This window comes from Cucurbita pepo, chromosome LG12, assembly GCF_002806865.2.
Source record: "Cucurbita pepo subsp. pepo cultivar mu-cu-16 chromosome LG12, ASM280686v2, whole genome shotgun sequence".
Taxonomy (NCBI): Eukaryota; Viridiplantae; Streptophyta; class Magnoliopsida; order Cucurbitales; family Cucurbitaceae; genus Cucurbita; species Cucurbita pepo.
Window position 1 is genome coordinate 9770405 of NC_036649.1, and position 27029 is coordinate 9797433.

The following is a 27029-nucleotide window of genomic DNA, read 5'->3' on the forward strand; positions in this document are numbered from 1 at the left end:
ATCCCACCATTTCAAAACAAAAACAAAACGATAATTGTGGCCTACCCAAACTAAATTCCCAAAATCTCCATAATACCCTTATACACATCCTTATGGATTCTAAAACCTGCATTCCGACTATATTATATGTCTAAACACTTCGTGAAGATACGTAGATAGGAGTATCTCATACCATGAGCTTGTATAGAACTAAATCATGAATTACTTAATCTATCCTTATAAATTTGTTAATTGAAAATATTAATATTTCACGTGATGATCTTTACAACTCCATCCTCATATTGAGTGAACAAATATAATATTTATGAGATGGAGGTAATTCATTCTCAATACAGAGAACGTAGGTGAGTAGTTTACTTCAGTGTTGATTTCAAAGCTTAAATAATGAGGTTCCACCCTTTGATTGGTGTGAGAGTGACTTAGTTTTTAATTGGATCACTAATAAACTAATTGGATCATAAACTAATAGTTTATTAGAAAATAAAGTGGACGAGAAAATATTAGCACTATTCGCTTAGACTGGACTAGTTGGTCCACCTGGACCAATCTCCCTTATCCTCCATCCACACATGTCAAATGAATTATGCATTCTTCTCTCGTTCTTAACTCACTCCATAGTTGTTGTTTTAAAACGTCAATATTTCACAAACATCAAAACTTTGAATAGTTATCTAATTCTCATACAATTTGGATCATTCATTGCCTACTCTGAACCAATATTGAAATTTAATTACAACTATAAAGTAGTGCATAAATATAAAAAACTAAAAATGAGTGTTTAGGTGGAAATATTGTATTTTGCTACTGTTTTCCGAAATAAATTCAAAATAATTAGTTGATTGAATGTTCCATTAAAAAATACTTTACGTGGGCTTACGTGTGGGCCCAACCTAAACTAATGACAGCTAATAATTCATTTCTTCTTCCTTTATTATTTTTTTATTTTTTATTTTTAAGAATATTTTTACGAGAAATTTCGACCCTTTTGCTTCCATCCTAATTCTGCCGTTTCTCGTTTGTTCTCCTTCAACAATTTCATTGACTTCCATTCCAACAACTTTCAGAATCGCCGGCCGAGCAGCACAGAGAAAAAGCTTAGGGAAAATGTCGAAGAACGATGAGCCGGTCGTCGGAATTCCATTCTATGTTGGTAATAACGCTTATCAGGCTGGACAGATCCCTCCGAACGCCATTTTTGGCCATCCCCAGGGAGTTCCTATCCACCAAACCATGTACCGCGACACTCCTGCTCCTTACTGCTGTGTTTATTGTGGAAATTCCGGTCTCACCTCCATCAGGTTCCTTTTCTACCTTCTCTCTGTCTCTGCGTCTAGGTTTTTTTTAAAAAATTTTTAATTTTTTTTTTAAATTTTTGTCTCCTTTCTTTGATCTATTTGAAATTCTGTGTCTAATTAGTCCGGTAGTTGTCTTTTTCTGTTTTAACCGATGATTATCCCATTGTTTGTTTTACTTGAACCGTGAATTCAGGAACGGTTTTGGGCATTGAAATTTTTTACTTCGTTTATTGGAACTTGTATTTGATTGATCAACGGGCCTTCCCCATTTTTGTCTTTCACCTAATTTTCTTCTTTAGGATTAGAATCACTTGTCGCTATTGAATTTTGTGGGTCGTGAAACTTTGCTTACATCATAAGGCAGGAACTGTCTGGTTGTTCCTGCTATGCTCTAACAATTAACTGAAATGATTTGAGTGACTTTTACCCTATATACTCAAAATGTCTTTGAAATAGTTGTTGCTTGGGTGTTTAAGTACACTTCTTCGTTTACATTGGTTTCAAAATCGTCTGACGCCCAACTTTACTGTTGTCCAATAATGTTTTACCAGGTTGTGGTCGTTTTGAGGGATTGCTGTTTGTGTTTGATTTCTTACATAAAACTAATTGGATCAAGGGCAGTTACTTTGTTTTCAAATTTGTATAAACACTCAGTCAGGGCGCAGGTGCAAGGTGGTACAAACTCAGGGGCTCGCAAATGGTTTACACCATACAAAGTTTTGTTTGGCTTTAAATCATTTTCATTTTTAGAAACATTCAAATTGCATACTTTTACATAAGATGCTCCCTTCTTTAAAATAGCATTATTGTTAGTGGGGACACTTGAAATTTTACCATTCAGAACTTATCAATCAATCTAATTTCTTGGTGTGCGTTAAAAATTAATGCTCTGTTCATTCTTTCTTCAACGGCAACAATGAAAATTACAATAATAGCATAAATCAAATAGGTTATCATGTTACAATTTCAGTTTTTAATGAGATTAGCCTAAACAAATATAAGACCAAATGTTGGGATTGTATATACACTGACAAAAATGTTGGTACTCGTATGTTCAAGACTTGCTGTAGCAGAGAACCAATATGATTTATCATGGTTAGGCAGCAAAATTTTGTGTATAATTATCTGGACATAGTAGATATAGGAGGGGAGAGAGGTGGATGTCGTATATTTATGTTAACAGTCAAATAATTATGCCTCTTCATATGGTTGTGATGCTTTCATGATCTCTGCAGATCGAAGATAAGTTTAGCTGCTGTCGTTGGTTGTATGATGCCATTTATGTTGGGAGTATGCTTTCTTTGTCCTTCAATGGATTGCCTTTGGCATAAGTATCACTATTGTCCCAGCTGCAAGGAAAAGGTATGACTATTTCCTGTCATTTTTAATTCTTTCAGTTGCTTCTTCTCATCTGCATATTGGTTATTTGAGACTTTGCTCTATTATGGATAATTGGAGTAATTAATGATACTATCATATTTCCTTAGGTTGGTGATTTTGAGAAATCGGATGTGTGTGCTGTGATGGATCCTCCACACTGGACACAGCCAAGCTTTGCATTGCCTGCCTGATTTTTACGAGCTGCTAGTTTATCGTGTGGCTATTTTGCATTGTCTGCAGTCAGTATTTGCTATACTCTTGTGCTATTTGATAGAACCAAGTACATGTTTTTTATTTGCTATACTCTTGTGCTGTTTTTGAGATGTTCTTGTTACAATTAGGGATAGGCAAGGTTTGGATACAATTGTGATAGAATCAAGTACATGTTTTTCTATAACTTACCGCTTGTAAATACCTTGTTCTTACATTGGCATTGTTGTTTATATATAATACCGCTAGCTTAGTCTAGAGGAATCATTTCATAGACCTCTTGATCATTCACCTCATAAGTTGAAATGGTATGCGTTTGTTCAATTAATTTCCCGTTGCCATTCACTATCTGCATCTCCTGACACCATTTGTTCTAACCTCCCTCAAATTACATTTTGAGCATGCACCTCATCATCTGGATGAATCAACGATGGGATTTTCTTTTTCTTCTTTATTTGGCTATCGATATCGAAATGAAGTCGAGCATAATAGATGGTTTGCTATTGCCTGCTTGGTTTTGAGGGGACTTGGATTCTGATGAGGGATGATGATCTGGGATCACGCAAGTAAACAATGAGAAACATCTCGGAAAAGATGGTATACCTGAGTTCAAGGGGGTCTTGCCCAGATGCAGATGTAGAGAAAGACAATCGAAGTCGATTGCAGAGGTTTTCAATCTGGAAGCGAAAGTTCGGCATGGGAAATAAGAGCCGGTCTCGATAGCCAAAGAGACTGCCTGCATGAGTATGCCATTGCAGGGGGCAGCTTTTTACAGATCCCTTCATGAAGTTGCAGGCTGCAGGCAAGTCATCCTTGGCTACAGTACATGACTCTCCATTCCCATGTTGAACCTTTCCTTCCTTCCTCATAAATCAGGTAGAATTAAAGCCTCTCCTCGTATGTTGAAGGCGAGAGTGCAGTCCATTCCTTTTGAAGCAAAAGGAGACATTAGGTATGTATGTATGTATGTATGTTTTCATTGGAGTTTGGGTTATAAGTTAAAATTAGGAGCAGCCCCACCCACAACAATATACTGCACTCTACACTCACCGAGGTTTCTGTCTCGGAATATATTCTGTATAATTCGACTTACAAAATTTGTGTTGGCTATTTCTATAGATCAAACCCCTCCCCAACACCTATTCTCAGAGAATCTTTTTATGCGTCACCGTAGAGGACACTTCATTCTTTGTCCTCATTTTCTTCAACATACAATATGCACAACATTGTGTGTTTAGCTGAGATATACTTAGCTAAATAAAGAATGCTTATTTTATTAAAGACAGGGAAAGATGAACAAACACGTGTATTCTAGTTAGTATGAAAAATGAACTTTTTCGGTATAATTTAGAAGTAGACTTGTGTATGCAAGAGTAATACTTGGGTGCATCTTTCTCCTTCCTTCTTTGCTGGAAGAGAAATAATTTAGTACCCCTTTTTTAACTCTCTTTCTCTAATGCCGATCATCCCTTCAACTCTTCTGCAACTCGTTGACTTTGGCAATCTTCAGCTTCTCTGAGTTTGCTTCTCACTAACATTTTTACCAGAAAAGTTAAAGTTGAGAAAGAAGATTGCCAAAGTCGAGCTCAAAGTTAAAATTGAGAAGGAAGATGAAGAGAATAAGGGATTTCTGTTGGAAAACTCTTCATGGATATTGTGAAAATAATAATAATGTCTATACATTCATATGTACTTTCGTTTTCTATGTGGTTAAGCACCATATAAAGTGGTAGAATAGAATAGAATATGTCATTTCATGCTTTGATATCAATGAATCTTTATTGTTCTTAATTATTTAGGCAGCAGCTTTGATGTGTAAAGGAAGATGAACTTTCTTTGTCAATTTAGATTTTTGCTGATGATTGATTTTGTAGGTGGAAAACAGAGTCAATATCACACATGTATTTGAAATGATACTCACACTTTTAGAAAAAGAAATGGATAAATAAGAAGAAAAATCACTTTTATCATCAACCTGAACTACCTCCTCCATTTTCATCATTTTAAGAATATTTTACTCTTATCAATAATTGGGTCAAACTCGAGCGTAGGACTGAGTTTCACGATGATAAAAGCTTTCCCAATTTAAAGATTTTCTATATGATTCACGTCTGAAGTAGATTAGGACTCGTAAAGATTGTATAGTGACCCCAAAATAAAAATGTTACATTTATATGAGATAACGGTGAAAGTAGGTAACTTGCGATGTATAGCGTTTTTGTTCAAACTCCAAAAAAGAAGGAGCTTGGTGTTTGTGGGACTAAACACTCGAGGGAGGAAAATGGACAACTTTTTGCATCATTATTTGTTTTTGTTGCACCTTTTTATGAAGAATTGGAAAGAAAAATGGAGGGAAAACAATTTTATTTTAATTTTTTTTGGTTGAGGAGACTTAGTCAAATCACTTCTTTTAAGGACATGTTTATCATCATTAATATCCTACCCAACTAAGGTCATTTTCAAATGGTTGGACTATATTTTCATGATTATCACCTTTCATTTTCAAGCAATAATCAAGTTAATTAGACCAACAAAGAAACATAATTTAATATAAAAAAAAAATATAGTCATTCAAGATTCGAGATGACTTTAGGATTTTCCTACATTAGGATCATGTTATCTACTTCTAGCTTCTTAAGAGTAAGACTATTCCCACATACCAACAATAATTTTTCTAACATTTTTTGTTCTCACTACTAAGAGATCCTCCCGTAAATAATTAGTTTAGGGTTTGTTTGGTAAAGATAGAAAGTCAAAAGGAAGAGATGTGAATGGACCCATTTATGTTGGTGATTAGGCATCAAAAGAAGAGTCTCTCACATGCCTGCAATGTGCTATCACTCTCCTCTAACCTAAGTGGGCCTCCCTCTTCACCCCATCTCCCCATCTAATCCCCATCATTTTCATACTTCCTTTACCCTCCCAACACTTCCAATCAAATACAATACTAATATTGATCCATGTCTACCTCGTTTATTTTGGTCAATGACATTAATCATCACGGCAAATTTTATGTAATCTTCATTGTCAATGATCAAGACAACGCTCATGATCTCAATGTACCCACTTGAATAGCTAAAAACACAACCACATACTGAACGGATCAAAAGAAGGAAAATGTGGACAATGTTATTGTGACTAAAGAAACGAAAGGTAGAATAAAAAAATAAAAATAAAAATTATAAAGAGAATAATAAAATGAAATAAAAAAATGGAATAATAAAATAGGGTTGGGACAGGCATTATTCGAAAATTCCATTGGTTATATAAAACTAAGGAATGCAATGGGCAGTGGTGCTTTTAGGTGAACCAAATCTCAATCAAAAGATAACATAGAAAAGCACACTTTTAGGAGTCAAACTTTTATTCCTATTTTATGTTTTTTTTTTTCTCTTCTTTAATAATTATTGACGAAAAAGACCACCAAAAAAATAATAATAAATAAACAAATGTCAGTGGTTTCTACACCTTTTGAGTATGCGATTCTTCCTACCACTCACTCTTCTTTTTCTTCTTCTTCTTTTCCTTTTCCTTTTTTTTTTTTTTTTTTTTTTTTTTTTTTTTTTTTTTTTTTTTTTNTTAAAAAAAAAAAAAAAAAAAAAAACCACTCGACAGCATCTTATTGCTTTTCTTACTATATTAATAACCATTTTTGTTTTGGGTTTTTATTTGGTGAGTAGGAAAAAGCAAGGCATAGAGATAGGTATTGTCACATTCCATCAATGGACCACATTTTTCAAACATGTCCCTCACCCAGAATCTCATTTCAATTTCTCATATAAACATTATGATGATATACCAATCGAGAGACATAAAAAAAATTAGAAGTTAAATCATCTTGAGTCAGGACCTTTTTTAAAATAGAGATTAATCAAAAGTCGGGACCTTTTTTTCCATGCTGCATAGAAAAGTTATATGCTATTTAAGTCGTTGTGTTGTCTTTTGTTGGTAGATGTATAGCATTACTTTGAATATTTCTCTTTCAATCTTGGTTTCAAACTCTCTTTGTACCCGTTTTTTTAGACCTTCTTCTCAAAATAAAGTTAGAAGCTTGAGCATATGTTGCTTGGTCATAAACGATGCGATCTTAAGTTAGCTTGGCTCACTCAATACTGGGGTGAGTGACACGCAACCGCAGCCAAGAACAAGAAAAAATGGAAGGGTGACAGTTGATAAATATATATATATATATATATACACCCGCAATAGAGTTGTACAGTTTTTGTGGTACCAATTACAAAATTCCCAAAAATGACAGAGGAAGTATACAACAAAAACAAGACGTCAAGATTGGTACACAGCGCAGCACTAAGCCAAAAGCCAAAAGCCAATAGCCAATAGCCAATAGCCAATAGCCAATAGCCAATAGCCAATAGCCAAGAGCAGCCTCTTCCCTTTTGTGGGCTCTATAAATTCTTCTTCACGCTTCCATTTTCTCATTCCCTCTCTCTCTGCAAAATATATATATATATATAAAAACTTCATCTTTGTTCCCCCTTCAACTGCTTGACAATGGCAACCTTCCCTCCTCTTCTTCTTCCTCTTGCTGTTTTTGTGCTCTCAAATCTGTTGGTCCCCATAACTCCCAACTCAGAAGGTAATCAACCTACCCCTTCAAATAAACTAAACTCCTTTTTTCTTGAACTAATGATGGGGCAGTGCTTGGATGAACATAGGGGATGCTTTGTACGCCTTGAGGAGATCAGTGAAGGATCCAAACAATGTGTTACAGAGCTGGGATCCAACTCTTGTTGATCCTTGTACTTGGTTCCATGTCACTTGTGACTCTGCTAACCGCGTCACTCGCCTGTAAATATCTTCTTTTTCTCCACTTTCTCCCAAGCCCTTTTTGTGTTCCAACTCTTTTGACACACATGTCCTGTTTGTGTTGCAGCGATCTTGGAAACGCAAAGTTGTCTGGCAACTTGGTTCCTGAGTTGGGGAATCTCGACCACCTTCAATATTTGTGAGTAACATCTTCTTGTTCATTCACTTATGTTCCAACACACAAATTTGAATTAGATTAGCAGAGATTTGGGGAGAAGAAAAGGGTAAGTGATGGGAAAGTTGGAGGGTTCATTTAAGAATGAGTCACCAACTCCAATTCCCAAGTCAATCAAACACTACAAGGATCATAATGAAAATGAAAAAAAATTGGGTTTGGTGATTCTTTCTTGAAAACTTATTTATTGCAAACTTTAATGTGGGATTGGGCGTTGGGTCTGGTTGTTGCAGGGAATTGTACATGAATGAATTGGTGGGTCCAATTCCAAAGGAGATCGGACGGCTGAAGAGCCTCATCAGCTTAGATCTCTACCACAACAACCTCACTGGCCCCATTCCTCCTTCCCTCTCCAACCTCTCCAATCTCAACTTCCTGTCAGTCTTCTCTTTCATAAATGTGCCTCTTTCTTTGGTCTTTCATACTCATATTTGAAGAAGGTTTAGGAGCTAAACTAGTTTAATTTGACCTTTATGAATGATCCTCAACTGTTCATGTGAAACTACAGGAGATTGAATGGGAACAGGCTCACTGGGAAAATACCAAGGCAACTCACCAAACTCGGCAGCCTCAAAATCATGTGAGTACATTAAATCTTTTCATGTTGTCTCTGTCTTGCATTCATCACAAGCAGCCTGTGATGATCTAACAATTCCATCTTCACAGCGATGTGTCAGATAACGATCTGTGCGGGACGATCCCAATATCAGGTTCCTTCTCCAAGTGCTCAGAGGAAAGGTGATCGATCGAATTGATTGGTTTATAAGATGATCCATTTGCTTTGTATAGATGTTTGCTTCATTTTCGTTTCACGGTTTTGATTGATGCAGTTTCAAGAACAACCCGAGATTGGAAGGGCCAGAACTAATGGGGTTTGTGAGATATGAAAATGGAGGAACCTGCTGATGTTTGACTTAATGTGCCTCAGCTAAAAGGGGAGAGAGGATTCTGTATTGTAAAAATAGTATCACTTAGTATTCCATATCAAAAGACTGTAATGCTTACTTTTGGGAGGTCATTCTGGTTAGTAGTTTGCTTTCTAAATCATCCAGGCAGATGTTTGAGGTCTTGACCAATATTGGAAACAGGAGCCTGCAGATTCTAGGCTAAATAAAAAAAATATATACTTAAGGAATTTTGTAGCTCAACAGTGCAGAAACCACTCGTTGCCAAATAAGAGCAAGCCAACCTAACCATAGCTACGTAATAATAAAACTATCGTTCACAAAAGCTTCATATTCCATCATGTTTAATGTGTAAGAAATATCAAATGAATGTACATTTTTATTGAATTGGGAGATGTTTGGCTCACAACTTTCATAAATCAAGATTTGTGATGGTCTATGACTAAAATAATAGACATACATTTTTGTAGCATATTATCCAAATTGTATGCAACAATAGATGGCTAAAACCTTTGCAAACTTCTAATAGCTTGTTTGCATTAACTTTTCAAAACACTTGAGAAAGGATTTATGTTTGGAACAACATCTTAACCCTTTTTTTAAAGGCTTGAAAAGTCATTCCAAATATGCCCTAAATTTATGTGCAGTCGAAAGCTTGTAAGTGCGGTAGAAGATTATAAACTCATGACAAGGAAATTAAAAAAAAAAACTCACTCATACATGTAACTCGATGTCACAATTCAAATCTAACAAGTACACCCCAAATGCATAAACGCATATACAAACTAAAATACTAGTACAGGTTAACTCTACACAAAAGTGCCATCTGAAGAGGAATTTGTGTACACAGTCTTCACATATCAATTGAAGAAAGGTTACTTCATCCATGAATGAAAGAAGAAAGTCACAGTACATTCAACATTTTGTAGGAGCGTTGATTTCTCAACCTAACAAATGTAAACTAAAGGGTACAAAATTGGAAGGGAAAATATTTTTTGTTATTCTGGATTTTTTTTGCTTGGGGGGAGTGGGGTGTGTTCTTTTTTCCATTACTTGCTTGGGAGATACAAAACTCATTTGATGATGAACGCCATGGCAATTATTTAATTAATTACGTGCCAAGTGATCACCATGAAAACAGAACAGAATAGATGGAGGAATTATTTACAACGTAAGACCTGTACTGCATGATGGTTGGGAACAGCAGCTACCTTTTGCCCCGGCCAGTTCTCAATGCGATCAACAGACTATAATCTCCACAAAGTTCTCCTCAATCTGCACCTGTTGCAAAAAAAATACATCAATACTGGAAAACAAGACAAATATACTCATAAACAGAGGGCAAATCTAAGGATGTAAGAAACAAGCCACAAAAAGCTATCTACCTTTCTTCTCCAGTATTCTGAGTTCTTACCACATAATTAAGAAGCAATCTTGTTAGTTTGTTCCAGCAAACTCAACCTAATTCTTAGTTCTAGCTCAACTCAGCATAGTTCAGACTTATGTGTTCATGGAAAGTGCCCATAACCACCTCAAAATGAAAAATCTTCTCAACCTCAAACAACCCTCCATCGCTTACTGAACGTGTTCTGGTCTCTTTTTTCTCTACATTGGTTCCCATGGGTCTCATTCCCGCCCTCATTATGTCTAAGATATCCATCTCGATTGATCTTCATCTTATAGTTAGTATAAAGATGGAAAAGAATATCCAAATCTAAATCTGTCTAAACCTATGTGCAGACCAAGGTTGGGCAATGATGAAAGTCATAGAAAGATGTATTGTATTGACATACACTGATCTCTAATGTAATGCTTTTATGCTAGCCACAAATAAACAAAATTTCAATAAATCTGAGTCATCTTATTATCATTGAAATCTATATATGGATAGATAAAAGATTCAAAAACCAAAAACTATATTTATCAGTGTAAAGCAACATGGAGATTATCTACTTGTAAACAAAATACGGTAATACCATTTATCATTGTCACAATCTAGCCTTAGAAATCATAAAAGTCGTTGAACCTAGTAAGAAATAGGTAACATCTTTTGAGAATCAAGTATCCAGATGCCCAGGGCATTCATCGTTGGTAGTTAAACTGAGATGGTCATGAATTCCTAACAAATTTAAACTGAAATGAATGCCCCATCTCATATTCATCCAAGTAACTACACAGTCAACCACCCCATGCTTCAATCTAAAACCCCAAATCTTGAAGTTTAACTGAAGATTCACAATTTGTGTACTACCTAATTCATGAGCAGTCATAAGCGACTAGGAAAGTTAACTTCCAGACATAGAGAATATTCAATAGCAAAGGGTTTTATTACCTTTAACTGCAGGACCATTCTCTGAACCTGTTGATGTATGAATCTGGTTGTTAGATAAGATAAGTGGTGTCAAGGGAGGTGAAGATGTGTCTAATAACATTTCAGAAGATCGAATGGTTTCCAGAGGTTTTGGCTCGTGAAATAAGGTCTCTGTCTCCCTAGGACTCCTGGAAGGAATGGAGAAACTGCGTGTGATGGTTTGAAGAGGAGGCATTGGCAATGGAGATGCCGTACTCCTTACAACCGTTTGAGTTGCAGCAGAGGGTCCTTGGCTTTTGGATATCAAAGGAGCTGAGTGACCAATTAAACCTAAGGGTCTTGATGGCTTATATGTTGAACTAATGGGAGGCCTAGGAAGCTCATGAAGCTCATTTATTTTAGGTGAGGAAATAAAAGTAGGGGAAGCAGATGGGGACACTTTTGGTGATGATGACAACGGTTGTGGCACTAGATTTCGTAGGAGAGGTCCCGAAAATAACTGGGGGTTTTCGACTGGAACAGGCTTGTTAGTTGACGGCTTACCTATTAGAGGGCCTGAAAAGGCTAGTCTCTTAATTTTCTTAGCATCAGAAGCAGCAGCTAGACTGTGCCGTGGCAAACCATCAGACAAAGGAGGAGGTAACTGAGTGGAAGATGCGTTAGTGTTACTCTCCTTGAGTACAGACTGCACCTTTGCGGCACCATAACCTGACATATTTTCATCTCCCATTAGCTTGTCATACTTCCTTGGCTCCAATGGGGACGAGTGCTGCAATAAATTTTGCTGATGTATTGTCTGGGTGGTGTTAGGCACGGGATTTCCGGGAACTCCAGAAATTGAACCCTTTGTATCAGCTGGGGTGGGTAGAACATATGTATGGAACCTCCGGGTTGATGAAGGCCGCATCTGTCTTATTCTTTCAGCAGCATCAAATTTTTTATCGGTGAAAAGTGGGGCAGACTGGCTTACTGTTCTACCACCAAAAGAAAAAGAATTCCTATGACTTCTGTGCAGATTTTCCTGCATGGCCACATAGAAACATAAATTTATGAAGATGAAAGACTGCATTTTCTTCATACTTTTCATGAATCAATGATGTTAAACGTGAAATTGGTACAGAAACGCAGCTATTGCCAAGGTCCAGTACTCCATCAAGTTAGGAAAATGTGACGCATGCAGTGCATGTACTTATACGCTAACCAACATTATAAAATAAGTGATATCTTGAATCTACATAATCTACAAAATGGTCTCTCCAGGATAATAACACAAGGGAAGAAATTTAAAGCAAACTATGATCACCTTCAAAGCTTCCACAGGATGAAATGCAATATCTGGCTGGTCCAACTGCATCATTGAAACATATATTACACAACTAGCATATATTTGAGAGCTTAAATTCAACAACTAAGACATGTATCATCCCCTTTCTCCTACCCATACATCCTGCTTTTCCAACACACTGCATAAAAATAAACATGATACACAACAAATCATTTTCCCAAATGAAAAATTACTAGAGATAGAACTCCAAGTCAACTTTTGGTAGCTAGCTTATGTACGCCTACTAATCTAATGAGACAACTTCAACCTTGGAATATATGAATGTATATATTCTGGATAAGCAACCTTAGAAGCAAACTTAGAATATTTGACGTCAAGAAGTTCATAGGACATTTCATATCCCATATAGGTGACTACAATGATTCAGACCCATGACCTCAAAGATATAAATTTAAGTTAAAAGAATTGAGTTCATCAGATAAATCTACAAAGAACGATTGCAAAGAGTTGTTCCCCTCAACCCTGTTTCAAATGTTCCCATGAAATGCACAGATGAAAGGAAAACACTTCACAAATTATGGGGTCACTTTTTAAATTAACTGATCACCTCAGAACTTCGTAATGTTGAAATAGCTTGATTGCGATCATTTTGCACACAATCAAAACTTAATTCCCCATCATCACCCTCATCATAGCCATCATCATCATCATCGATGCCATCATTATGTACATCATCCACATTGTCATCTTCCAGTCCACTGAATCGGTAATCTATGTGCTGCTGTTCTGTCAGTGATTTAACATGTGGTTCCACTGCTTCAAGAGATTGAAGTGCCTTCTTGAAGAAACATAGCTGTTTCCAAGCAGGAGATGGTGTAAATTATCAAAAAGAAATTTCAGAGGAAAAACCTTAAAAGGAAAAAAGGGAAGACCCATGAAATGGACAACTGAACCTGAGCAGCATGATGACGTGCAGCCTGTGTGAGAAGACTATGAGACTGTCCTTGTTTCAAAGATTTCAACCGGAAAACAAACAGTGTTGCCTCGTCATCATATTCTTCTCGGGCTGCTTGCAACTGTTGCAATGTAAAGCTCTCCCCTTTTACAGTTTTTGACCTCCCCTTCTCCTTATGCCTCTGTCTCATGTAATCATATACTTCTCTGTGAAATATACAATGATGTAGGAGAACATCTTCAGGAAGTAAATTAACCCACCAACCAGGTTTCAATATACATGTGGGTTTAAGTAAGAACAGTTATTTGCAACAAACCTTTTCTCATCACATTGCCTTTTCATCTCCTGCACCCAAGTGAAGGCCAGTATGTTAAGTGCTTCATATCAATATTCTATTCAAAAGATGGTCAGAATTGAAACAATTATACAATGAAAACATACACAAAATTGTTACCTTTACAGCATGTTAAATGCAATTTATTCACAAACGAAATGAAGATAAATGGGGTACGGGAAACAGTAAAAAACCCAGAGTGAAATCTAGATTTCAGTAATAATATATTATACATAGTTAATCCGATCATCATGTGAAGATTTAAACACAATCCAATGACCATGCCAAGATTAACACACACATGCGCGCAGAAAGAACTGAAAGGTTGCAAAGGCGGTAGATCATAGGAAATAAACAAGCAACAAGAAAATGGTAAAAGGATAACTAAAAACAAGAAAATAATCTGTCATTAAACTTGAATGTTTTGAACTCTTGAACATGTGTCAATTTGAGAGAATTAGCTACAGTGAACAAGGCTTTCATTATTTCTTTAAAAAGTTAGGATTTCTAATTTCCAAAGCATCTCAGCCTTCAGTGAAGAATTATCTGTTTACTGTCTAAAACAGGAAAAGAGAAAGGAGTGGAAAGAATGTATCTCATCCTTCAAAACTTTTGTTCAGATTATTCTAGTATTCTATACGTATCATTCCAGTAAAAAGTCCCACATACAGCCAAAGGGTAGGGATGGGGACAGCAGCCAACAACAAACCTTCACCATTTAGTATAGTTATGCAGGACGTGCTTAATCTTCAACACAAACTTCATTGCTGTAAACTAGATGCCCAGATACATGAACGCCCAAACAATATCAGGAACGGTGATGGACAGAAGCAAGCTAGTATGGCCAGTTACAAAGTATATGTACTAATTACAATAAGAGATCTGAAGAACAGCTGCCATATACAGTTAAATCAAAGTTCCATAAAGGACATACCTCAACTGTCCGAAGTTGATTCAGAAGAGATTCAGATGGGCGTGTTATTGTTTGTGAAATATGAGAGCGCTGACAAATTTAAGTAGAATTGAATTTAGCACTCAAAACCCATGAATTTTGACAATAGATACACAGGTAGATAGAATGTCAAATAGAGAGGGAGCGCAAGAAGCCAGCTCACATATCGATCAACGAGTTTCTGGAGCTCAAATTGCACCTTTCCCAGCATTATCAGAACCTTACCTGCATGGGAGTAGAAGATACATAACTTATAATTTGCAAGTTTGAGATAGTAATAACAAAACTAAAAAAAAAAATTAACCAATAAGAAAGCTTCAACCAGAAAATAGCTTCATGCAATTAGCCTAAATTATTATTTTTTACCGGTAACAGAAAAATGATTGATCAACAAAAGGATTGCTATAAGTCGAGAGAATGAGGCATCAATCGGATTGAAAAAAATAATAATAAAAATAATAATCCACCTAAAATAAACAGATGCAAGAGATGCACCAAAATCTCAAGGCTCAACAAACTAACACCAATTCAAATAGGAGGAAAGCTCGAGAACATAACAGTTGCAACATGGATTGCAAAAAGAAATATGAGCAGACATCCATTCATAACCCCCTACTCGAAAAACATAGTTCTGGATATAAATATGCCCACACCAAGAAATCGTATGTCCTTAAAACTAACTTAACTAACAGGATTTAAGATACACCAACGCAAATATCAGTGTATGGTCATCACTACACACCTATTGTAATAATGGCATTGAGAGAATTTACATTTACATACCACTATCTTCATCATCATTCAGTGCGGTTTTCTCAAGAAGGCATGCACCCATTTCTTGTAACGAGACTGAGAATTCTAAAAATAAGACATAAGAACCGTAGTTAAATAACGAAGTTGCAGGACCAGTTATACCAACGGAGATGGAGATCTTAAAATCTGGCATACCCATAGATTTAAAAAGGCTCAAACTCAAAATTATATATCATGAAAGTAAAAGAGTCATGCAGCATTATGCATTCAAAGACATAAATTTGAATATTGCAGAGTTTCCTTATGGTAGTAACTGTTTTCTTTCCTCGAGAAAGGAGGCAAATTAAGTGGATCGATCGGCCAAATTTTAGCTCTGTCATTCATATATAGACACATTCAAAGCTGGTGAATACAAAAGCTAGAAGTATGAAGATATTATTAAGGAAATCATCTGGGAGAAAAGTTACAAAACAAGAAAATCCACCAAACCACTTTGCTTGAGAATTGAAAATAACAGCCCCAAATAATAATTAACAGTGCGACAACATTGGCTAAAGCAGACATAGAGTTCACGTCTTCATGCATTAAAGCATCCTGAAAATTTTGAAAATTTTGATTCAATAATATTATTGAAAATTTTGATCGTTCATTCCTTTTCAATTGCATGTATACCGATATCAACCTCATCCTTCAATCTACAATTAAATAAGACCATTGCAAACATAACATTCAGATCTTATGGCATTTTGTTTGCAGAGAAAATGTAAGGGAAACATGCAAATAAAGTAAGGCAGCATAATAGCCTCTTGCTTCAAGCAGCTGGTAAGAGATAGAAAAGAGAGTTGACCGAAACTCGACATGTTAGAACATTGGTTGATCTAGAAGTTACCGTAAGCACTATTTTCTGTAGCGGCAGCTGCAGAAAGTAAGCTATCATAACAGTCTCTCATTTCTTCCATGTCCTGAAAGCACAATACCACAGTAACCAGTAAGAATTTCACATAATCAACACTTGAAACAATCCTGAAGCACTCCTACGAAGAAGGAAAGGATGAGAAACAGAGACAAAACCCTAAAATTCCCGTTTCCATTCTTCTTCGTGCATCTAACAAATCTCAATTAATTGCCAGAAACAAAATCCCAATAGTAAGGATCAGTTCCAGAGCTAGATTAAGGAAAAGAAAAAAACAAAAACTGAGAATGACATAGAAGAAAACTGGGGGAGCCCTGGTCTAGATTTCGCAATTCCGTGTCAATTCCGCAATTCATCACCAAGAAGGCAAAGGGTAGAAGCAAAAAAAAAAAAAGAAATATATAAAAAAAGGAATACCCGAGAAGCCTGAGCAAGCTCATCCAATTGAGCCAAAGGACGAAGATCTACACGGTCCTTAGCTTCGTGCCTGTGCAGTCCAAAACCCTTGAACTTCCTCAAAGAAGTCTTCATTTTGCGAAATCGAAGCAATTGGTGAAGTGTAAAGGGGGAAAACCAAAAGATGCAGAGAGTATGAGGAGGATGAGATGGGGAAGATGAAGAAAAGCCCTCAATCTGAATGCCACTTTTTTGTTCGTTCAAACTCCTCCATTCTCAGCTTGCGTCAGGCAGAAAGGGAAGACCCAAATTTCAATAAATAATAATTATTAATTCCCAATTTTATCCCCAAAAATTGTAATAAAAAAAATAAAAAATAAAAAATCTCAAAGCTCCTTTCTTCTTCTTCTACATCTTGACTTTAATTTTATTTGTTAAAAGAAAAAATTAATTAATTTTCCGTTTTGAAATTAGTGTGTGAAGGCCACGTAGTAGTGCGCAAAATTAGTGGAATTGATCATTTCAGTTTGACTGTGTTCTCGTTGATTAGCGGATACGACTATTTTTATTTTTATTTTTATTTTTATTTTTATTTTTATTGAAATATTCTTTTTATTGTAATCTTGGAATCATTTTTCAATTATTATAAATTCCTTTTCTTGGAATCATTTTTTTATTTATCTAAATCAGGACCCATATAGAAAAGATGGTCAAACATATATTTACTTTTTTCTATTTTTATATATATTTAAACCATTATTTTATTTTAAGAAGTTTCATTATTTATGGGAACCATTTAAATGATTCTTTTCCATGACCAACTAACTATTTAATTTATAAAAATATAAAATCAGAGTTTTAATTTAATTCTAGGAAATAAAAAGAAATGTTGCAGGGACAATAAAGTATAATAATAATACAATAAATACGGGGTGGAATAATAATTACATTAATAAATATTTGTCAATATAACAAGTAGTATGGAATAATATTACACCAATATTTTAAATTGTCTGGAATTAAGTTTTTAAAAATATTACAAAATTAAAAGACAAAAAAAAGAAAATAATAAAAGGGGGAAAAAAAAACAGGAAAAGGAAACTTATCATAAGTCGTTCACACGTAAGTTGGAAAGCGTGCTTTTTAGTTGCAATTTCTTTTAATTTTCTTTTTCTTGTAATGAGTTTATATTTCAAGGTGCCGCACGTGAGATCTAATCCACATGCATTTAAAGCAATTTGAAATTTCAGAAAAATATCATTTGGGTTTCTTTTAATTTTATTTTTTAAATTTGGTACTTTTCACTATAAATTCTTTGGTCCAACCAACTTTTGATGTGTGTGTTTTATTTGTTTTAAAGCCAGAATATCGCTTTTTTATTTATTTTATTATTTGTTTTAAGGCTAAATATGTAATTTAATCACTTTTTTACTATTATTTTCAAAACAACATTATAAGGGGTTATATAATTTATTTATTTTATTCTTACCTACACTTGAAAACAAACAATAAACTATGGGGGAAAACTTATTTTCAAAGTTATTGAAAATTGGATTTTTTTTTTAATAATAAGAAGTTAAAAAATCTTGCAAAAGCAATAAAACAATATTCAACTTATTAAGGCGAATAAAAAGGATAAATAATAATATTTTTTCCAAATATTCAAAATTTGAAGGGTCAACAGGTAGAAAAAATAATGAAGGTCAACAGCCAGTCAAACCTTCTATACCACGTTGTCGGCCTGGCAACAACCATCATTACAGTCGTGCCACAAAATTGTTTGACTTTTACCGATTGTTTTTAATAATAAAAAGTATCTTCTATTTTTAAGCTTAATGTATTTAAATATTATTCAACTTTGAAAAAGAAATTTATTAATAGCATAATTTATATTTAAGAAATTATTTCACATAAATCTAAGTCCGTATAAAATATTATTTGATAAATTAGTCAACAATATGTATCTTAAATAGCTTAATTGTGTTTTAAATTGGTCGAACTTTTGAAATCTCTATCATGAATGTCAATAGTTGTTGCTATTAATTAATGAAAAATTAATGAGTGTTTAAATTCATCACACAATTAGCATTGAAAATGGAATTAGATGTGATGAAAACATAATGTGAACTATATAAAACAAATGGTCAATAATTAAGTGTTTTCAAGTAGAAGGAAAATGCAATTCAAAATGCTTTAATTCATATTAAGACGCCAACTTCATTTGATCATTCGGCAATTTACAATTGCGTGGTGTGAGTAAAAATCATGGAGACAGCCAAAAAGTGGGCAGTGTGAAAGAATCGACAGGTCTTCAAAAATAAGAAGGAACCGGAAAGAACACCCACCAGACACAAAGTTGGAAAGAGCAGAGCAGACCAGATTTTTCTTTGTTCAACAACTTTGACTTCGTTTCTTATTGGACCAAAATGGACCAAGTGTTGGAAGTTCTCGATTTATACAATGATTCTCTTTTCTTTTCTTTTCTTCTGAGGTTGTTCTTCGTAAATTAAAATCCACAATGAAGATTGAAAATCATTTAATTTCATGACTTAATTTTATGGAAGAAGACCTGAACCAACTTATGTGATCTTACCAAAAGATAAAACCCACAGCCACTAATTAGCCATGAAAGAATCTGGAGCAAGAGAATCTGTAAAACCTTAAAATCCATGGAAATTTTCTACCAATCTCACTTCAACTTCACGTTGTTTCGAGTAACAAGTTGATACACACCGGCCCCAACCCACAACTTGCTCTCTGCAATAGGCGCAAAGTGGGGGTTTAGAATGCCACACCACTGTCCGACGACGTCTATTTCTACAGGTTGTTTTATCTTTCAGCTTCAAGCCATGGAAGAGAGGAGAGTAGGAGAAAATCGGTGTGGAGTGGGGGAAGAGAACTAAAGAGAAAATGAAATTCGTATGTATGTATGTAAAATCAGTAGGTCCATTTGGTGTGGACATAATGTAAAACCAAGACCGATGGAAGATTCAAACTTACAAGACAAGCAAATGATCAGTAGCGCAAAGCAGAAGAAGAAGCATGTGACTATCGAATAGAGTTGACAAAAATGAAATTCCCGTCTTTGACAACATTCTCCCAAGTCATTTTAACAACTTGGTTACGTCCCCAGATCAGACACCATCACAGAAACAATGTACAATTTCCTGCATCTGCCAAGCCAATTATTATTTTACAAGACCCAACAAAATATATTCACTAAAAGCCAAATCATTCCGGACCGCCAATATATCATATATGGCAAGAAATGGATATTTGTCTCCACAAAAGTATCTTGTAGTTAGATTGGGCTTGCCCGTTAAAAGAATGGATGTAATTGTCTTGGCTAAAAGGCGAGTGATGTTTAAATAGCAAATGGTTTTATTGTACAAGGGAAGAGTGAAATTCCTCCTGGATTGAGACAATAGGAACGGAAAAGGACAGAGAAGTCATAAAATCTTACCCCTAAGCTGGAAATTTTTTTCAAGATTGGAAGAGTAAAATCAACCGGAAGCCGCCAATGGTACAGCCCTGTAGCATGCTCTTTTTGCTGCTCGAATGATGTCCTCAACCTATACAATTATTAGCATCAAGCAAAAAAAATGAAAACCAAATATCAGGAGTGGAACAAACAAGAAAGACGGGGGGAGTTTTAGTTAGTCTTAGATTAAAAAAAACTATGATTTTTAAAAATCTTAGATCTAAGTTGGCTGGATAGGTCTGGTGGTCAATAAGAGTCATGGGTTGAATAAAAGACTTGGAGGTAATGAGTTTAATCCAAGGTGGTCACCTACCTAAGATTTAATACTTTATGAGCTTCCTTGGCACCCAAATATTTAGAGTTAGTCGATTGTCCTGTGAGATTAAGCAAAGTGTGCCCAAGCTATCCTAGCCACTCACGGATATTAAAAACAAAACAAAAACAAAATAAAAGTTGGCCCTAATTTGAAGAATTGAAAGATTGTGTCAATTAGAAAGTACAATTTTACTCCCTCCTTAACAAAACTTCTGGCACTATCTCTGACAGAAATTCATTTCTCAAAAACAATAGACGGGTCTTGTTACCTTGACAAAAGACTAATAGTTTTTCTTTATCTCTGGCACTGTGTCAAATGAACTTTTGAAGAAGGATGCTAGATCAGCGACATATATCTATCTCACTAGACGAGTTCTTTCTTCTCTCTCACTCTATTGAAATTACAGTAAACTTTTCAGGGGATAAAAGGCTTTTAGAAAAGGTGGGGAAAATGAACCTGAGGGACAGCCATCCTTTCGAGATTGGCTGCATAAGGCATGGGAATGTCAGCCCCTGCAATCCTCTCCACCGGTGCATCAAGATAGCCAAAACTTTCCTCGACAACAGATGTGCTGCCAACATAAAAAAAAAATATATATATTCACTTTAAGTTAATAGGGCGTCTACAATGTCAATCAAGAAGGTAAATAAATGTGAAAAGAGGGGGGCAATCACAAACCAGATCTCAGCTCCAACGCCATGCTGAGGAAACCCTTCTTCAACTGTTACTAATCTGTTGGTCTTCCTAACTGAAGCATTAATTGTGGCTCTGTCTAGTGGTCGAATAGAGCGCAGGTTTATAACCTATACCAACAAAATAGGCCATAACACTTTTGATCAACAAAACAAAATCAATCTACAAACATCTAAAAGAAGAACACATCTAGAAAAAAATTACCTCAGCACTAATTCCTTCTTTGGAAAGTACTTCAGCTGCCTGATAGTTCAAGCAATAGAGTTAGTCGTGGATCTAAGAAACTCTAAACATCGCTAAAGATGTGCATCAAAATTTAATATCACATACACCCAGGAAAATCTCTTATAATTTCCCATTATTCCAACCTAAAAGTTGCCAGAAAAACAATCTAGCATCTTAAGGTACGATCTTCAGATCCACCTCAATTGGTTGAGCTAATGCAAAACTATCACTGTTTACATAAAGTGCGTAAGGAATCTTTTGGAACCCAAGCAGATTTTCCTTGAAATCTAACATAATCATGAAAAAAAGCCCTGAAGAGTAAGATAAACCTCCTATATTACATTTTTATGAACAAAATGTCTCTAAAAGAACCGCTTCTCATCAGCAATTCTAAAGATGCATATTCAAGAAGTTGTACTTCAAATAATATTCACCAACTGAAGAACTTAACTTGCCCCTCACAGGTCAAATTAGTCCTTGACATGGCAAGTTAAATAAACAACCAAACCCCAAGACCCAAATAACTGAAGGATACCAACCTTAAGTGCATATCCCACCATCTTCGAAAAAGCAGTAATGGTCACATCCTTCCCTTCTCTCTCAATCTATCAAAAAGGAATGGTATAAAGTTAAAAACGTAAGATGAATACCAAAACAGAAACCATCTTCTGAAATATATCAAAAGCAACAACAGAATCACCTTAGCTTTTCCTATGGGAGCAGTGAAACTGGAATCAAGGACCTCCGCTGAAACAGGGAAGGATTCACCATATCTGAGGCAACAGAGCACATCGTTAATAATTATCTTCCTAGAAAGTATAAAAGCAAATTCTTTCACCACTTACAATAATTCATTTTCAAGAAACACCACAGGGTCTGGATCCCTTATAGCAGCTTTTAAAAGCCCACGAGCATCTTCAGATGAATATGGGGCCAAGACTTTCAAGCCAGGACAGGCGCCATACCATGCTGCATAACACTGCACAGGCAAATTTGAAGCACATTGCATGGATTTCCCAAATTCACCATATGAAGTTGAGTAGAAAATTGTTTTTTTTTTCATTGATAAATTAAACACTCATAGAGAACAAAATAAGAAAGAATACCAAAAGGTCAACCAAAGGACAACAGAAAAACAGATTAACAAAAGACGAGCCTAGAAAATGGCGGCCCAAAGAGGAACCAAACTGAAAATAGCCTGAAAAAAAAAACAAGAAAGAGCTCCAACCAATCCAAATGCATAAGGCCTAGCGAATAATTGCCAAAATCTTTAGAAAGAAAGACCTAAAGTTAACTCAAATTTTTTAGGCATTAATATACAATCACATGCACACGCAAAAGGTAAAAAGGAAAGAAAAAAAAATCAACCTGAGAGTGCTGCGCACCAACACCAGCAGCTGCACCATTGGGTCCTCTAAAGACAATTGGCACAGAAATTTGTCCAGCTGACATATAATTTGTTTTTGCCGCAGAATTAATGATATGATCAATGGCCTACAGTAATGAGAAAGAGCTGAGACAAACAATGATTGAAAAAGGAGACTGGGAGTATAAAATAGTAGAAACAATCAATATGGTGGAAAATAAATTGGACATAAGCATTCAGACTTGAGCCCTGAGAAAGCTAAAAGATAGTTGCAGAACAAAGACAAGCAATGTGAAGGCAAAAAGTTGGAGAACAGAACAACAGGATGAATTAAAACAACATAAATGCTTAAAGGACAGTTCAACAATTCAATTGGCAAACAACTCTAACATGAAGAAAGACAAACTCCAGATGAGAAGAAAAGTGGAAAATAAAGCTATATACAGAATCCAAACAGTAAAAACTGGAAACAAATACATTTTAATATATATTGGAATTCATTTAAGTTTATGGCACTACAAATGCTAGGTAAGACACTTAATCCTCGCAGCTTTCTTTGACCTCTTTATTTTAGTCAAAGCCCTTACGAGGATTTGACGTGTATACTATAACTCAAAGGGGAATACAAGTGCAACAACAGTTCAATATTACCACAGGTTTTTGCTATCGTCAATCCTCAACATATGGGTGGATGTAACATTACAAACTATTTAAAACACACAAATACTGTAACTAATCCAATTTAAAAACTAAAAATACCAAATAAAGTTAACAGTTGGCACCACTGCTCCCAGATGATTTGGAATCAAAATTTACTCCAAACAGCTAATGAAAGAAACCAGATGTCACCAGGCAACAGCAAAACACATTCATCAGTTTTTCGTTAAGCAGACAGAGTTCAGAACCAAGATTTTAGAGTTAGCTAATACAAGCAGAAAACACACAAGGGGATCCTCGTACATGGTGAATAACCAAATTCCAATTAAAATGATGAAAATGAATTGTATGCAATTCATTGTTATAACCTGCATAGAGAAATTAAATGTCATAAACTCCACAACAGGCTTCAGACCATGGTAAGCAGCGCCAACGCCAATACCAGTAAACCCAGCCTGCATAAATTTAGAGAACATTGAGGTCAGAAAGAAAACAATCATTTTCCTTTAATATATTTTGCTACCATAGCAGTGAAAAATTCAAAATAGCTCAATAAAAATTGAAGGAAAAAGAATATTTTCTGGATGAAGCACCAACCTCTGTGATTGGGGTATCAAGAACCCTCTCAGGACCATATTTCTCCAGAAGCCCTTTGGTTATCTACTTGAAGGGGAGAGAAAGGCCAACAATTGTTGAAATGTACAATACAAACGGATACAATATTTAAATATCACATGAATTAGATATCATCTCTTTAACGTGTCTAACCTTATAGGCACCCTGATATTCTCCAACCTGCGTTAGAATGTTTGAAATTAGCATAAGGATAGACACGTCAATATAATGTACAAATGGATTCATGTTCATTCCCCCTCACCTCTTCACCCATCAGAAAAACTTTAGGATCAGCAGACATTTCTTCATCAAGTGCAGAGTTTAGAGCATCTCTCACAGTCATCTGTGCATATTTGGAATAAGTTTACGAAAGAATGTTAGCCTTTCATTTTTAAACAACAAAATTGAGCAGCATGATGGACAAACATTCCTCGACTATAATACTACAGAATGAGCAAAAAGAGAGAGAGTAAATGGAAAGTCATTAAATCATGCACAGATATCTAATAGATGGATGACTAAATAACTCGCTCAAAAGTGAGAGAGGAAAAAATATAGTCCTGAACATTATTTTCAAAACGAAAAAATAAAAGGAACCTTAACCATTAGTGATGAGAAGAAACCAAATTACTGGGATCTTAAAACGTTTCAGCATACAATATCGAAGAATGGTCCCTAACAACCCAAATCCTAAAGCAAGAAGGACATGATGTATTGAAACTACGAAAAACACCAGCTGAGGCTGAATAAGAATAGATAAAGAATCGAAGGACACGAGACAGTATACTACCTCTTTTGCGGCAGATGAATAGTATCTCGATGCTGAGGCGGCAGGGCGAAGCCTCTGCAAAGCCTGGCCGGAAGTCTGGAAAGAAAAGAAAAAAAACACGCACACAGAAAGCATAAAAATCACTGGAAAAAATTCTTCTATCCAATGCAAAGAGAAATTTCATTCAAGTGCATGGAACAGGACCAGAATACAGGAGGCTCCAGCTCCAACTTTTTTCCGAACGATTCCCCACATTTTTCTCGCGCGAAAGACAGCTCTACGAAACGAAAAACAAAAGCTTATACATTTCAAACGATCCAAATCACAGTTCCATTTCAAACATCAAAGTATCTCACAGACATCAATTCACCGACATGCAATTTCCAACCAGTTTCACTTTCAACTTCAGCAAGATAAGGGGAATAGGAAAAGGAAAACAAACGACATCAACATCAATATCAACGAAAAAACAACAATATCTGATACACCAGATGCATCTGCAAAAACAACAACTGTAGCAGAATTTCAAAACCTGAATTGAAGAATCAATTGAACAGGTTGCAAAGCTTCAACAATGGAAAAAAAGCGGCAGCTGAAAGAGAATCAGATGCATGGATAAACAAAGAAGGCGAATAGTATGAACCTTAGCTCGGCCGGCGTATATGGATTTGGATCGCTGCAAAGGTTTAGATCCGATGAGACGAGAAATTTAGGGGAATGTAGGGGTTTGAAAACGGCGAGCCCACCACCACCTTACCAATCTCTCCTAATTTTTCCCAATTTTACTTTTGGAATTTTTTCTTTTTTGGGTTTAACTTTTTCTGTGAGCCAAGGCAACGGAGAGTAGGGGACAAATTAGAGAAATAATGGATTAATTTTTTTTTAAGTTAATTTATTAACTTATAATATACATTTGTTTAATTTTTATAATAATGCATTGAATTAACCTAATTAATTATTTTATTGTAATAAATTCAAAATAATGTATTGATTAAAAAAAAATCCAATAAATTATCATTTATAAAAGTACATTAATTATTGTCAGTAAATATCTATTGAAACGTTTAGTAAATTAGTAATTTATTAAATATAATTAATTACTTGAAATAATTTGGTATACATCTTTTATTTTTAATAATCAAATTCGTACATTTCTTATTTATGATCAATTAACTTAATCTATTTACTGAAATATGAGTTCATCGATTAATGAATTATGAAATTAATCTCATACAAATATTCAAAAGCTTTTTAGTGTATAATTTGATTTAGTAATTGAGGAGAGTAATTTAACCTATTAACGTTACTGTTTGGGTTCGCGGGGTTGAGTGAGAGCGCCATAAAACCGAAGCTTTTGGGGGGAATTTGGGCATACAGCTGGGCCACGCTCGGAATCGAGAAACCGGGAGGGGAAGGAAGATGGCGGGTGCATTTTGGGGGACTCGGGTATTGGAGATTGTGAAGAAGCACGATTCTGGAGGTTTAGTCTGGAAGAGAATTAAGCTCACCACAACGCGTAAGGCCAACGCCAAAAAAAGGCTTCTTCGTGTTTGGCAGGTTTTCTCTCAATTTCAATCTCAATATCACTTCGCTGTTTATGTTCGCCATTAGGGTCTCTGGAGAGTTCTGTCAATACTCGATTGTCCGTCAATATCTTGCTCTGGGTCGGTTTTAGGAGTAGAACTTCAGGGGTTTAGATATAACTGGACGATGACATCGAATCATTAATCCCCTTAATGTCGGAGCATCGCTTTGATTTTATATACGCATTGGACTGACATTTCTGAAAGCAATGTTGAAAACATTGGATACCATGTTAAACATTCGTAATAGTTAACAGTGAAGACCAAATGTGAGAGGGGCTCTTCTAAACTAAAAATGTTAGGCCTCACGATTTTCTAACCACCTGTCTCTAATTAGAATTTTTTAGAGCTTTTGCCAATAGAGATAGTTTGGTAAAACAACCTTCAGGTGGATGGTTCCGAATCAGAATACCATTTGTAAAAAAAAAAAAAAGTCTTCTTTACCTACTTGGAAGAAAATAGATTCTCCATAACCTTTTAGCTTCTAGATGGAGTTTCTTAGTTAAAGAGTTTGTAATTGTGATTCATTTCGATTCATGCTATGGGGATCCATTTTGTAACCTTCTTGGCTAGATTTCTTGGCTCCATGACTGTAGAGGTTTGCCTTAGATCATTTTCTGATTCTCATTTGGT

The 27029-nt window shown here is 35.4% G+C and overlaps 4 protein-coding genes across 7 annotated transcripts; 2 read left to right on the forward strand and 2 right to left on the reverse strand.

The window, feature by feature from the left end:
- The first annotated feature begins 944 nt into the window (after window positions 1-944).
- On the forward strand, window positions 945-3161 carry LOC111806333 (GSH-induced LITAF domain protein). Its single transcript, XM_023691596.1, has 3 exons — window positions 945-1298; window positions 2531-2657; window positions 2783-3161. Exons 1-3 carry the CDS (start codon window positions 1105-1107, stop codon window positions 2864-2866), a joined length of 405 nt encoding a protein of 134 aa, XP_023547364.1. The 5' UTR covers window positions 945-1104; the 3' UTR covers window positions 2867-3161.
- A 3973-nt stretch (window positions 3162-7134) lies between these two features.
- Window positions 7135-9128, forward strand: LOC111806740 (leucine-rich repeat protein 1-like). Its single transcript, XM_023692177.1, has 7 exons — window positions 7135-7482; window positions 7562-7694; window positions 7780-7851; window positions 8121-8264; window positions 8396-8467; window positions 8554-8625; window positions 8718-9128. Exons 1-7 carry the CDS (start codon window positions 7398-7400, stop codon window positions 8791-8793), a joined length of 654 nt encoding a protein of 217 aa, XP_023547945.1. The 5' UTR covers window positions 7135-7397; the 3' UTR covers window positions 8794-9128.
- Window positions 9129-9589: 461 nt separating this feature from the next.
- LOC111806739 (uncharacterized protein At2g33490-like) lies at window positions 9590-17050 on the reverse strand. The gene is made up of 11 exons (XM_023692176.1): window positions 16713-17050; window positions 16272-16344; window positions 15413-15487; window positions 14793-14854; window positions 14612-14680; window positions 13660-13688; window positions 13342-13549; window positions 12996-13241; window positions 12407-12451; window positions 11125-12124; window positions 9590-10073 (listed from the first exon to the last, which is right to left on the reverse strand). The coding sequence occupies exons 1-11, from the start codon at window positions 16824-16826 to the stop codon at window positions 10063-10065; spliced, it is 1932 nt and encodes a 643-aa protein (XP_023547944.1). The 5' UTR covers window positions 16827-17050; the 3' UTR covers window positions 9590-10062.
- A 2563-nt stretch (window positions 17051-19613) lies between these two features.
- Window positions 19614-25608, reverse strand: LOC111807036 (pyruvate dehydrogenase E1 component subunit beta-1, mitochondrial). Of its 4 annotated transcripts, none has more exons than XM_023692605.1 (16): window positions 25457-25608; window positions 25018-25090; window positions 24835-24909; window positions 24307-24387; window positions 24198-24224; window positions 24027-24089; window positions 23798-23884; window positions 22775-22900; window positions 22252-22385; window positions 22107-22179; window positions 21946-22011; window positions 21386-21424; window positions 21167-21291; window positions 20945-21059; window positions 20155-20263; window positions 19614-19858 (listed from the first exon to the last, which is right to left on the reverse strand). In XM_023692605.1, the coding sequence occupies exons 2-15, from the start codon at window positions 25066-25068 to the stop codon at window positions 20195-20197; spliced, it is 1131 nt and encodes a 376-aa protein (XP_023548373.1). In that variant the 5' UTR covers window positions 25069-25090; window positions 25457-25608; the 3' UTR covers window positions 19614-19858; window positions 20155-20194. The 4 variants fall into 4 exon arrangements, with proteins under 4 accessions (XP_023548373.1, XP_023548372.1, XP_023548371.1 ...); XM_023692604.1 differs by having other exon boundaries at window positions 19614-19864; XM_023692603.1 differs by lacking the exon at window positions 19614-19858 and having other exon boundaries at window positions 19907-20263.
- Window positions 25609-27029: the final 1421 nt, after the last annotated feature.

Coding starts and splice junctions, on each gene's coding strand:
- LOC111806333 (XM_023691596.1), top strand. CDS start 1,105: ATGTCGAAGAACGATGAGCCGGTCGTCGGAATTCCATTCTATGTTGGT. Junction 1,299..2,530: donor TCCGGTCTCACCTCCATCAG/GTTCCTTTTCTA, acceptor TGATCTCTGCAG/ATCGAAGATAAGTTTAGCTG. Junction 2,658..2,782: donor GTCCCAGCTGCAAGGAAAAG/GTATGACTATTT, acceptor ATATTTCCTTAG/GTTGGTGATTTTGAGAAATC.
- LOC111806740 (XM_023692177.1), top strand. CDS start 7,398: ATGGCAACCTTCCCTCCTCTTCTTCTTCCTCTTGCTGTTTTTGTGCTC. Junction 7,483..7,561: donor CATAACTCCCAACTCAGAAG/GTAATCAACCTA, acceptor GGATGAACATAG/GGGATGCTTTGTACGCCTTG. Junction 8,265..8,395: donor CTCTCCAATCTCAACTTCCT/GTCAGTCTTCTC, acceptor GTGAAACTACAG/GAGATTGAATGGGAACAGGC.
- LOC111806739 (XM_023692176.1), bottom strand. CDS start 16,826: ATGAAGACTTCTTTGAGGAAGTTCAAGGGTTTTGGACTGCACAGGCAC. Junction 13,689..14,611: donor ATCAACTTCGGACAGTTGAG/GTATGTCCTTTA, acceptor ACTTGGGTGCAG/GAGATGAAAAGGCAATGTGA. Junction 12,452..12,995: donor CAACATTACGAAGTTCTGAG/GTGATCAGTTAA, acceptor TCAATGATGCAG/TTGGACCAGCCAGATATTGC.
- LOC111807036 (XM_023692605.1), bottom strand. CDS start 25,068: ATGTGGGGAATCGTTCGGAAAAAAGTTGGAGCTGGAGCCTCCTGTATT. Junction 22,901..23,797: donor CATTTAATTTCTCTATGCAG/GTTATAACAATG, acceptor TCATTACTGTAG/GCCATTGATCATATCATTAA. Junction 20,264..20,944: donor AAAGGATGGCTGTCCCTCAG/GTTCATTTTCCC, acceptor ATAATTGTATAG/GTTGAGGACATCATTCGAGC.